The sequence below is a fragment of the Hemicordylus capensis genome, chromosome 1 (assembly GCF_027244095.1).
Source record: "Hemicordylus capensis ecotype Gifberg chromosome 1, rHemCap1.1.pri, whole genome shotgun sequence".
In the NCBI taxonomy this organism is placed as follows: Eukaryota; Metazoa; Chordata; class Lepidosauria; order Squamata; family Cordylidae; genus Hemicordylus; species Hemicordylus capensis.
Window position 1 is genome coordinate 346,430,159 of NC_069657.1, and position 13,304 is coordinate 346,443,462.

Below are 13,304 nucleotides of genomic sequence, written 5' to 3' on the forward strand. Positions count from 1 at the left end.
CAGGAGCCCATTATGGAAGCTTTTTTTTTTTTTTAAAGGAAGAAAGACAATATACTGCCAGCCAGTCCATCATTTCTAACGCTTTTACTCATTTCCCAAAGTACCTCTACCTGTCTTTACTGTAGCAGTCTAGTACCGAGGCAAGAGCAAATATTCGGAGAGTCAAGCAAAACTCACAATTGCCATGGAAATAGCTAACACGTAGGAGAGTAAAATTAATTGGTACACTTTACAGCCAAGGGCTGTAAAAAGAAGCCAGTATCTGCTGTCATCATTCTGCCCATATGTGAAAACTGGCAGGACATTACAAGGATGTTACTATTTCCCATTGGAAAGAATATTGCCCCATAGTAGGGGGAAGTTACATAAGTGTGTCTTCAGTGTGCCAAACTATGCTGAAGCATCTGTGCTTTTTCCTTTGCCAGTGCAGGTGACAACAGGGGTTCTTTTAGGAGTGTAGAAGGAGGGTTTGCAACTAACAGGAAACCATGCCCAGAAGCTGGCTCCCAGGAAAATACCATACTTTAAGCCCATATTTTAATAATGTGTACATTTGGATTTCAGGCATAGTTCATGTGAACTTGATTTTTTTTAACGTTGCATTTTTCAGAGTTCACAAACCAACAATACAGGACTCTCTTGAATGGAATATTGTTTCTTCATAATATACTTAGCTAGCCAATACTATTCACTTGAGCAATGTTTGAGGATGACCACACTTTCTGATGAGAACTCAGAACAATATGAAAAAAACTCACTAATCAGTTTTGGCCATTCTTAGCATAAACAAGTTCGCTGAGAATATAGATCTGGCCAAAATGGTCTGTTCTCTTGGATTAGTGACAATATAATAGATTTAGCTTTTTCTTCCTTGTTTTTTATCTAATTAATTATTTTACACTTCTCAACTACACCACATTGTATCTCTTCAAAATCAAAAGGTTCATCCCACAGCAAAGTATTGTTACCTATGAATAAGCATGGCAAATTCTAACCAAGCATGCATGCAATACATGGCAAGCCTCATTTTCCCCCTCCTTTCTGCTTACAGATACAGCAGCCAAAGTGCAAGCAGTCAAAGATAAAGCCCAGCAAGCTAATGATACTGCAAATGATGTATTGGCTAGGATCAGAGATCTCAACAAGAATCTCCTTGGTTTAAAAGACAACTACAGAAAACTGGTCGATGATGTGGCCAAAACAAATGATGTGGTGAAAGATCCCAACAAAAACAGTAAGGTCATATTTTGCATATCTACCTTTGTGGCTGTTGTTTTGTTTTTTAAATGTTGTCTGCACAAACTTCTGAAATTAAAGATAACGCCTACCAAGCTATGATTTAAAGCACTTTCGTACAAATGCTATGACATTCTTACTAAGCTATCAGGAACAAAGCACAAATAGATATACATTGGTGTACGGGCAACCAGACAACACTTCATACAGTATGTGTTACCTTGACTGGCTGTTTTGCAGCCTTCAGATAGCACCTAACTGGCAGTATGTTTCAAGAATTCATTCTCTGGGATGTTAAAACATTTTCATTAATATGAAGAGCATCAGCTCTGAATTTAAAAAATGGAAAAGTCCTTGAACAATCCTTCCCAGTTCAATGGAAATAATGGCGAGCTTTTGTAGTATGGGCATATCAACTTGGTCTATGAGCTAACCTTTAAAAGGGAAAGCATGAGAGAAGAATTTAATTAAGCTACCCTTTGGTTGTAGAAAATGTATTGTAGCCTCTTGGGTAATACAGCTATGTTAAGAGTATATTTTATGCTGATCCCTAGTTATTATATTCACTGAACAGCACTATGATGTGTGGTGGGAGAATTGAGCAGGAATATTTCCAGCACTATTTTAGTGACCTTTAGCTTTGCAATGACACAGTGAACAACCATTTCCATTTAAAGTCCCATATATATAGTTGAGAAACTTAGAAGTATTTAAATTTCAGAGCCTTCATCAATCAAAGGTATTTGATACAGAAGCTCCGACATTCCATCCAAAAATACCAAATTCCATATTAGAAAATGCTTTGTTCCATGCTTCATATATTATACATAGTTACACAGTTTTGGGAATTGCTTTGTTTTATTATATGCTGCATTTGGATGTTTGCCTTGAATATTTATGTATGTGAAGGACTTGGAAAAAAGAGTTATGATTCTTGAATCCATGCAAAGAGGAAAGGTGAAGAGACTTGCAGGGCTATAGAAATGCTTTAGGGTTGGAGGCAGTACCTGATAGTTGTGCACTAGTACTACTATAAATTGAATTTTTGCATTTGCATTTCTGACCTCTGCCAATATCACCAAAATTCTCATTATCTTCCTTCTTAGAGAGGAAGTGTGAAAGTGTTTTAAGCTCCAACAATGAGAACTTGTAATGTTTTGCCTCAAAAATAAAAAGAAAGAAAGAAAGCGGAGAACCTCACAATTCCACAGTATCAGCCAAATGCCATAAGGTGCATCCCCCAAAATTTCTGAAGCCAAGCAAATTTTTAGAGTCCATAGTTGCATAACCTTTGGAAATACTAGACCTCGTAATCATAGTAGTACAAGACCAGGAGGGGTGCCTTTCAGATTGACACACTTGTCCATTTCCTCCTTTTTTTTCTTTCTTCTTTAGTCTCTTTTGCTCCTTCTTCTTCGTTCCTCCTTTTTCCAGCTCAAATTTTCCCTCTCTCCCCTTTGCAGCAGCACCAACTACTCTTAGCATTATACCTGCACTAAGTTGAATTCTAACCATAGCTGAATCTAAGTTTGAAATCCTCACAAGGTTTAAGATCTATGATTAGCATTCAATCTGGCAAACTCTTAAAGCTAACCACAATTAGCAATTAGAAGGAAAGTGGTAATTGGAGAAGGATTAGGGAGGAGGGAGGCAGGAAATAAATAGTAAAAGCCAAGGTAGAAGAAGGAAGCAGCAGGAAGAGAACCACAGCTAAGAGAATGGGAAATGTTTAATCTGCACTAAGTTGTTATGACACCAGACGAAAATCGCCAGGTCTCTCCCCCCACACCCTCCTTCAATAGCTGAAGTTCACTTAACTGATCAGATAGTGCTGATCAGTTAAGTGAACTTCAGCTATTGAAGGAGGGCGTGGGGGGAGAGACCTGGCCTATCTGATAAGCACAACTGATCAGATAGTGCTGATCAGTTGTGCTTATCAGATAGGCATTTTAGAGCCAAACTGGATTCATGACATGGTGAGGACAAGGAGTTAAAGCCCTGCCTCCCTACCCCACAGTTCAGATCCAGATTGTGATTCCGTGAGGCTGCTAATTAATGTCACACCTACTTTGTCCCTTAATTATCTTGCTCTAGTGACAATATATATAGGTGCTCTAATGTGGGGATTAGGTGCATCCTATAGAAGGGGTGGAACAAGGGTTGGTTTCCATCAAAACTCAGTCTAGGGAAAGCTATGGAAGGTTCCTGATGAGACTCTGTACAGGCACAAAAGCCCTATTGGTGTGAATGGCACAGAGACCATGTAGAAGATCTGAGGAAAATACTCCACTTACATCAAATTCATTTATTGATTGATTAAGTGCCATCAAGTCAGTGTCAACTCCTAGCGACCACATAGATAGATTCTCTCCAGGATGATCTGTCTTCAACTTGGCCTTTAAGGTCTCTCAGTGGTGCATTCATTGCTGTCATAATCAAGTCCATCCACCTTGCTGCTATACTATTATACTAGCATACTATTATGTGCTTTACAGTGAACAACTCTAGTAATCCACTTAATTATGTTGGTGAACTTACTTGAACTTACTTGAACTTGGACTTACTCTTACAAGGTTTTTTCTTTTTCTTTTTCTAAAAAAAAAAAAAACCACCCTCCAAAACTTGCCTACAGAAATCAGTACGTATAAGGCTTTAATTTTATTACTCTTGCAGCCTTTTTTTCTCTGTATGTTTATATGCTCTCTTTATTTTTTCAAATATACTTGCATGGTATCCATGCAAGGTATTGCATACAGCAGTTTATTCAGTGCTCCAACATTACACTAACATAATTTATTCCAGCAGCCTATAGCACATAAAAAGGACAGAATCTCCTGTTACATGCTCTGCTATTACATGTTCACATTTTAAAGCCATAAATGAGAAAAGGAGAAATTACAGTCACAGGACAGCAACTAGACTAATTTTGTGCAAGTATAAAAGCTGTTGCACTAGAGTAAGGACACAGCACATTCACACCTGTCCAGACTAGCTCTTGAGCTCATGCAACTTCTTCCTCAACTTCTTGCATTTGCCCATATATGTGCAAATGGGGAAGTCATTGTACAACATGCATTTGTACTCTACTGCTAGTGGCAGCACAACACTGCAACCATAGAAAGTTCTTCTGCAAGTTACCACGTTGGGTGCTACTCATGATATCCAAGAACTAGTTATGTGTTAACCAATAATACTTTCACTTGAGATAGTAATCTAAAATGCTGGCAAGGGTACATGCTGGCATGTTTAAATGGAGGCATGATGTATTTTCTTCCGCTCTTTCTCAGGATGGTTGACCCAGAAACTTCCAGTTAAACTGATTGTTGATAGGTTCAGGACAGAGAAGGAAGTGCTTCATGTCATAATGGGCAGGTTTAGATGTAGTGTGGAATCTACTCAACATCCTTCGACCCTTGTTGCTCCATGCAGCATCCCTCAGCTCAACCCTGGAAGCACTTGCTACACACACACACACCTCCATATGAGCATCTCCTTCCTCCCTAAATTAGGACAAGCCGAGCTTGGTCATAGCATCTGATCCCATCAGTCTCCGCTTATTCTCAGCTACTTTCTTCAGAGAACCCAAGTTCTGAAGCTGAGGGCTGAAGTTAGTTTCAGATCTGAGGTTCTCTGAAGAAAGACCTAATAATAGGCTGATTTTGGTGGGTTTGAACGTTGCAACTAATCTCAACTTATCCTAATTTAGAAAGGAAGTAGACACACTGGGATGGGAGGAAGGAGTGTACACTCCCTGGACTGAAGGAGATTGTGCAGAGCTCGGCTTTAACTGAGGTTCTGTGTTATGGCTGAACCCACCCGATGTATAATTAATTGTGTCTAGAGGTACAATATCTACAATCTTAAATGGCATTTTAAAAGATTAGACCAGTTATGAAGAATATCAATTACTGTGATAACTAAATGAAATGTCTGTGTTATACTTCTGAGTTCCAGATGCTGGAAGCAAACGGGATGAGTATTTATCATGTCTTGTTTGTGAGCTTCCAGGTAGTATCCATAAAAACAGTTCTTTTATTTATAGGTTAATTGGTTGCAAATGCAGAAGAAAGTTCCAAGTTCTCTGCCACTTTCTACAACATCATTAGTTGTACCTTTCTATCTGGACAGTTACCTTTCTATTTGGAGTCATTTGACACCGCCAAATAGTTTCAAATTAGTTTCTTTTTTCTAATTTAAGAGCACATAACTAATCAGTGCTAATTTGTTTATTAACTAATGAAAACTAATGAATTACCGTTTGTACTAAGGCAATAATAAAAAAGGAGACTTCTGAGCTCTTATCTCTCCATACGCTGACATCTGACAATTCTATCCTACATAGCATCAGGGCTACCTCTGACAAAAATGTAACCGCAGATACTATTTATTTAACCAGAATTCTCCTCTTAACTTTGCTCCTGTTTTGCTTTTAAACCAAGCTCTAAAACAATTACTGAAATTATTTTGCGTAATCAATGTCTTATAGCAATTTTCTCAGTGTTATACTATTGATATTTGCATCCATTGTTTAATCTCTTACATTTTTTCCTCATACATATAAAGTTGCTGATGCAGATGACACTGTTAAAAACCTGCAAAAGGAAGCAGATCGGCTGCTCGATAAACTCAAACCAATCAAAGAACTTCAGGATAACTTGGGGAAAAATATCTCTCAGATTAAAGAACTCATAAATCAAGCCAGGAAGCAGGCTAATACTGTAAGCCAATTTTTTTTTCTTTTTATCTTGAACATTATTTTTATTATTGTGTGCCACTTTTAAAATGCCTCCATTGTGTAAAGAAGACTCATTCACTCACTCAGCAGCCGAAGCCAGTGAAGCCAGGTAGGTAGGAGGCTCCTGCAGCCTCCCCGAAGCTAGGCCAGCTCTTTGTGTCCTTCCTGGCCAGGAACTGGGCTGAGTGAGACCATGTGCATGTGCAGGGGCTAGAGGGTCATCTCCCCTGCAGATTTCAGCTGGCCTCTCTTTCTTGCCATATGGTCTTGGGCAGGAGGAGAAAATTAGCCAGGAGAGTAGACTGAACGTTTGGCCTAATCCAAAAATACAGCAGCATTTTCTAAGAGGAATCCGGCCCATTTTCTGAATAAACTTGAAAATGTCAAGCAAGGTTCATTAATAAGTTAAACAAACTAGCATTATTTACCTTACCTCTATAAGTATTTAATGTATAGTAAAATCCTCAGTGTGACCACCTTAAGTGGCGCAGCAGGGAAATGCTTGACTAACAAGCAGAAGGTTGCCAGTTCGAATCCCTGCTGGTACTATATCTGGCAGCAACGATATAGGAAGATGCTGAAAGGCATCATCTCATACTGTGTGGGATGAGGCAATGGTAGACCCCTCCTGTATTCTACCAAAGAAAACCACAGGGCTCTGTGGGTGCCAGGAGTCGAAATCGACTTGATGGCACACTTTACCTTTTACTTTAAAATGTTTACTTCCCTAATAATGTTCTTTGCCACACCTTTGCTCCACCAAACTAGTTGTTCTAGAATTGCCCCTCTTCATCATATGGGTAGAGTATCCTTTTATTATAAGTTACCTACTAGTTATCACATTTGTTCAGTGGCTTGAACGTAGGGGTTATTTATTGACAGACATTAATATAATATATAGTATATTATGTATTATATATTATTTATTTGTCTTGCTTATGCCTATAATCCATGATACACCACTTTGGATATATTATGCAGGAAAGTGGTCTAAAATGCTTTGGAATTTGCATAAATAAATAATAATGTATAATAAATAATATATTGCATAATAAAATATTGAGTACTACTTGCTCAAACATTATATTAATCATTCTGACTTGATAAGGGCCATGTTACTTGCAAAATACATAAATTTTGTTATCAGCAGGCATAGCTGCTGTATATAGAACCTGACAACACCTTTTTAGAATGTTAAGTGGAATTGCTTCCCCATTTTCTTGATTTTCTTCACCTTGTGTCCTTGGGTTAACAGCATCATTTTCTAGCTTCATTACTGAATCCCAAATCTGTCTTCCCGATGTAATTACATTTTAAACGGAGGGATCATCTGGTAATGCTAAACTTATTTGCCATATGACCCACAAGAATCGGTAAAGAAAAATCCTTAGAGATGAATATTTGGCAAGATCCTGTTTAATTCAGGCCAAAGCAGCATGCTGCCTGGAGTCGAAATACCAAAGTGAATGTGTGTGCAATAACAATGACAAAACAGCATCTTCACTTGATAAAAAATGCTCCATATAAATAGAGGCAAGCAGCAAATTATCTAAAAAACCCGATAATTTCAGCGCTATTTTCCTAATGTTAATCATACCTCTGCCTCCGCTATTATTTACCCCTCTATGTAGCTAGAAATGTCCACAGTGATGGCAGTCAAGCTATTCACACCAAATGGCATCATAACTTTAGAATACATTAATTTTTTCCAGCGCTAGTTGGTTTAATCATTCTTTTTATTTGATGTTTTCATTGCCATGTTCACCCAATACCTTTAATTTTTTTTATAATTTTCACAAATTTTGATACAGGTATATAAGTTTAAACATAAGCAACAAATCCCCATTCTGCATTTTTATTGATAATGACATGAGGGGTTGTTTTGATTGTTCTGGATTGAAGATCTAGTATATATCTGCCATATTATCACACTCCTTAAAACAAATAATGGATTGTCATAGTTGTGTTTTTTACATTGTCACATATTCTAATTAGCAATTCTTACTGTAAAATAAATCGTGTTATGCATCAGTGTAAAGTTGGTGTGGTGTTATCAGCTGCCAAAATAATTCCACAATGACAGCATGTTAGGGCTGTTTTCTCTTCAGAGAAAACACATTTAGGATGGAAGAGTTAAGGTGGAAAATATTATCATTCTTTTTTCAAAAACTTAATGTGTGGGGCAAAGCCTCCCTCCACCCCCACTGGAATACACTTTGCTACTTCTGTGCTCCTCCTTTCTTTCTAGTCCCACTGTTGGGTTTTTTTATTCTTAATTTCCTCCAGTAGCGATGGGTTTATTATGTCCTGATCAGCTGCTTCCCCCCTGCCCAGAAAATGAAGCACACACCAGAAATCAAATTAACATTTTATTTGAGTTACATTCAAAATAGGTTAAAGGAGGAAATCTTAAGAGGTTTAAACATATTAAGGGATTCGGTAGGCATTTCAGCACTCCTGCTGAATCAGTCTGCAAATCAGTCTCAGCAAAGTAGTCTCAGCAATACAAAAGATAAAACTTCAAAACTGGAGACCCAATGAAAAAGAATTTAAAAAATATAAAACTATAGTTTAAAAAAACTAAAACTATAGCCATGGGTCGGTCTACCTAGAGAATATTAAGAGAAAAATCAAGAGAGGTACAGCCAGAGCTTTAAGCCCAAAGCAATGAAAAAGCAAAAAGCAAAGGAGGAAGAAAAAGTTAGAGTGGAGGGACAATTCTCAAAATCTAATCCGTGATCCAGACTTATATAATCTCTTGTTCGGGGGGAATGTCCTTTCCTCCCAAAAGCTTGAAGTACTTCTTAAGTGTTGATAGGCCATGTCTAATTGCTAGATACTCATTTTGATTAGAACGATGTCTTTTTAGAATGATTAGGTAATGATCAATATTGCCTTGTTTTCAAGAATTATGAATTGCTGTGCTGACTTCCATAGTTGTATATTTGGATTCAATTATATTTAATTATATTTGGAGCAATTATAAGCCTGTTTCCCATCCCCCATGGTTGGGCAAGGTAATTGAGAGGGTGGTGGCCTCTCAGCTCCAGGCGGTCTTGGAGGAAACTGATTATCTAGACCCATTTCAAACTGGGTTTTGGGCGAGCTATGGGGTGGAGACTGCCTTGGTCAGCCTGATGGATGATCTCCAATTGGGAATTGACAGAGGAAGTGTGACGCTGTTGGTCCTTTTGGACCTCTTGGTGGCTTTCGATACTATCGGCCATAGTATCCTTCTGGAACGTCTGAGGGGGTTGAGGGTGGGAGGCACTGTTTTACAGTGGTTCCACTCCTACCTCTCAGACAAATTCCAGATTGTGTCGATTGGAGACTGTTGCTCTTCGAGATCTGAGCTTAAGTATGGCGCCCCTCAAGGCTCTGTTGATGGAGCTACACTGGCTGCCAATAGGTTTCTGGACAAAATACAAAGTGCTGGTTATAACTTATAAAGCCCTAAACGGCTTAGGCCCTGGGTATTTAAGAGAACATCTTCGCTATGTGCCCCACCGCCCATTGAGGTCACTTGCGGAGGTCCACCTCCAGTTGCCGTCAACTCGTTTGGTGGCTACACAGAGATGGGCCTTCTCAGCTGCTGCCCCAAGATTGTGGAATGCGCTCCCTACTAAGATACAAGACTCCCCATCTCTGGCAATTTTAAAGAAACTTCTGAAAACACATCTCTTCAACCAAGCTTTCTCAGCTTTTTAAAACTTGTTTTTAGATTGTTTTGGCTATTTAATTGGTGTTTTATGATGTTTTAATTGTTAATTATTATTTTATGCAGTTTTATAATTTCTGTTTTAATTGTTAATTGATTTTAATGGTGTTTTAATGTAAACCGTCCTGAGCCATTTGGAAGGGTGGTATACAAATTTTAATAATAAATAAATTATTTCATCAGTCAATTGACTATTACCTAATGGCTAATGCTCAACAGAAAAAGACCCTTTCATGTTATTTGTGGCTTTTCTTGTTAGAAAACAAGCTGTTTACTGGTGTCTGATTCGTATAAATGACATATACCCATCTAAATGCATCTAACTGACCCATATCCAAGCTACTTTCCCTGTTCTCTACAAAGAGCCAGCAAAGCAAATTTGCAAATTGTCAGCTTAGAAACAGATCTGGACTGGTGTTCACTCTAACAGGGATTCCCAGATGTTGTTGACTACAACTCCCAGCATCCCCAGTTGCAATGGCCTGTGGCTGGGTATTGTTGTTATTGTAGTCACCAACATCTGGGAATCCCTGTTAGAGGGAACCCTGATCTGGATCAAAGTTCAGTTATGGACTCTTGAAAATGCAAGCCCCCTACTCCTTTATCACCACTGCAAAGATAACTGCTGCATTTTTGGTGATCATACACTTATCCACTTTTAATGGAGATGTATATGACACACACTTGCCTGTTTGTCAATAGATGCTTGCTTACTCCTTCACCAAGATGGTATTTTATTTTAGACCATAAATTTTAAAAAACCAAATGCAATTGTTTATTTCCTTATTTCTTCATAAACTTTAAAAATGCAATTGTTTTCTTTCTTATTTGTACCAAGAATATGTAAATTCAATAAAGCAAATGGTCCAGGACTTTATTGAGTCCTTTATTACATTCTCATAAATGCCATGGTCTTTTTTCATAATGGTAATAATATTACTGTAAACATCAAGTGAACTTCTAATGAGTATAAGATAATTAGTTTTAAGAGTTTAAAAGAATCCTCTGGGACACAACTAGCAACAATAATAGTAGAACTAAAATACATGAAAGGCTTCCATAATGCAAATATAAGATGGAAGAAAGGGCTAAATTCAAAATATAGTAGCACATGTTCCATGGTTATCTTTTTTTTTAATTTGTTTTTTTCAATTTCATTGAAACAAAGAAAAAAATACAGTATCATAATATTTCTTTAAGAAAGTACTAAAGAGAAAACATTATAAATATATTAACAGTTCTGAGAAAGTTCAGCAGCAATGATCAACATATGATTATGCCTGATCAACACTTGGTTTCATAAAGCTGGATACATAAAGCTTCACAAATCAAATCTAGACAATGGGAACAAATGATGTCCTTGCCAGATATTAAAGTTTATAAAGGGATCCCAAGTTGACATAAATGACTCAGTTGAGACTTCATTCATGTAAGCCGAAACTTTGGAAACTGAGACATAATCCCATAATTTCAAGAACCAATCATTTAAAGAGGGGATTTCAGAAACACACCAATTGTAAGCATATAAAATCCTGGCTGCAGTAATCATATATAAAGACAGCTCATTACATTTAAAAGGAATATAAAGTTTTGTCATACTTAAAAGAAAGATTCCTGGTAGAAAAGGAAATTTAACCTCTAAAATTTGTTCCATTTTCTCGTGAATTTGCTTCCAAAACTATTGAGCCTTATTATAAATCCACCACATACGGAAAAATGACTCTGGTTGATTATTACATTTCCAACATTTTTTTGAAAATGAATTATCTGCCTTATTAATGATCGGGGGAGTCATGCACCATCTGAAAAACATCTTATATCAGTTTTCCCTTAAGTTGTAACACAATGTAAATTTAATGTTTCTTTTCCACTGGTATTCTCAATCAGAGATATCAATCGTCCTGTTGAAATTCTGCATCCGTTTTATCATGCACTCATTAACCTGCTCCGTTCCATGTTTATCATTGTGAGTTTATTAGATATTTTCTTTCTGAATATATTCAGCACTCAGCAAATGAGTTGTCATAGGTGACCCTTATTCACTGCCACACACCCTGGTAATTCTTATAGCAAAATAATTGCATTATGATGTCAGTGAAGAATGCCAGATAAGATTTCCAATATCCATAATCAAAACCCAGCATTCAAAAAGGAAATTGCAATACATTCTGTCTCAAGGGAGCATGTGATGGGAAGGTGACAAGTATGTAGTCCATTGCATTTCTGTATGAATAGCTAAGCATTTCATTGGCAGTAATGAGCTGTATAATCTGAGTTCTCCGTCTTTCCCCCCCCCCCCCCACCCATGAAGATTAAAGTATCTGTGTCTTCTGGAGGCAACTGTATTCGCACATATAGGCCAGAGATAAAGAAAGGAAACTACAACACTGTTATTCTCAATGTAAAGACGACAGTTCCTGACAATCTGCTTTTTTATCTTGGAAGTAACAGATTTGTAAGTATGGATTTCTATTTTCCTTTATGAAAATTTTACAGTCAGATCTATGAACTGACACTTGTAGAAGATGAAAATGTCATCATAGAAGCAGCATAAGGCCAGAAGCACTATGAATACTAATTGTAGCTCCCAGTAAAAGCAAACAAAAATAAAATGCAGTCGTTTTGAATGATTAGAGGTTTTAGAAATTTCCCAGCTGGCAGATATTTTTGGTATTTGCTGGGATTCTGGTGTGAATACCATTTAGTTTATATAAGCTGAATCAAAAATTGAGGTAGTGTTGTAGTACATGAGCCAGCTGGGGTGGTCTAGGGGGATGAATGCTCATTATGATTTTTGACAAGGTCTATACTCCTAGAAATGGAAAATAAATGTCAGAATTGCAATATTTTCAGCTTTCAGTGTGTTATCAGGCTTTTATAAGCACATAAGAACAGCCCTGCTAGATCACACTCAAATCCCATCTAGTCCAGCATCCTGTTTCACACAGTGGTCCACCAGATGCCTTCAAGAAGCCCATAGCCAGAGGATGAGGGCTTGCCACTTCTCCTGCAGTTGCTCCCCTGTAACTGGTATTTAGCAACATCTAGCCACTGATGCTGGAGGTGTCCTATAGCCACCAGATGGGTAGTCATTGATAGACCTGTCCTCCATGAATCTGTCTAAGCCCATTTTAAAGCCATCCAAGCTAGTGGCCATCACTACATCCTGTGGCAGAAAATTCCATAAATTAATTATGTGCTGTGTGAAGAAGTACTTCGTTTTGTCAGTCCTAAATTTCCCAACCTTCAGTTTCATTGGATGACCCCTGATTCTAGTGTTGTGAGAGAGGGAGAAAAATTTCTCTGTCCACTCTCTCTACTCCATGCATGGTTTTATAGATCTCTATCATGTCTCTCCATAGTTGTCTCTTTTCCAAACTAGAAAGCCCCAGTTGCTGTAGCCTTGCCTCATAAGGAAGGTTCTCCAGGCCCCTGATCATCTTCCGTATGAGGCAAAGCTACATAATTATCCTGACCATTGGGCCCGCAGCAGCCAAATTTGCAATGATGTTTTAAAAGCTTTTAAAAGTTTTTTAAAACACAGGAACTTCTATAAAATTTTATCAATGTTGTCACAGGAGTGGAAATGAAAAATGGCAAGAATGTCTTCCAAAG

General features: G+C 37.7%; 1 protein-coding gene across 12 annotated transcripts in view; it reads left to right on the forward strand.

The window, feature by feature from the left end:
• Positions 1 to 13,304, forward strand: part of LAMA2 (laminin subunit alpha 2) — a 759,697-nt gene that overhangs the window by 665,921 nt on the left and 80,472 nt on the right. For all 12 annotated transcript variants that reach the window (XR_008313916.1, XM_053286200.1, XM_053286222.1 and 9 more), the window contains 3 exons: positions 1,052 to 1,234; positions 5,800 to 5,954; positions 12,001 to 12,144. Coding sequence is in view for 11 of the 12 variants with exons in the window: in XM_053286200.1 (XP_053142175.1) it covers positions 1,052 to 1,234; positions 5,800 to 5,954; positions 12,001 to 12,144 (482 nt within the window). In the remaining variant the exon portion in view is untranslated. The remainder of the gene's footprint in view (positions 1 to 1,051; positions 1,235 to 5,799; positions 5,955 to 12,000; positions 12,145 to 13,304) is intronic.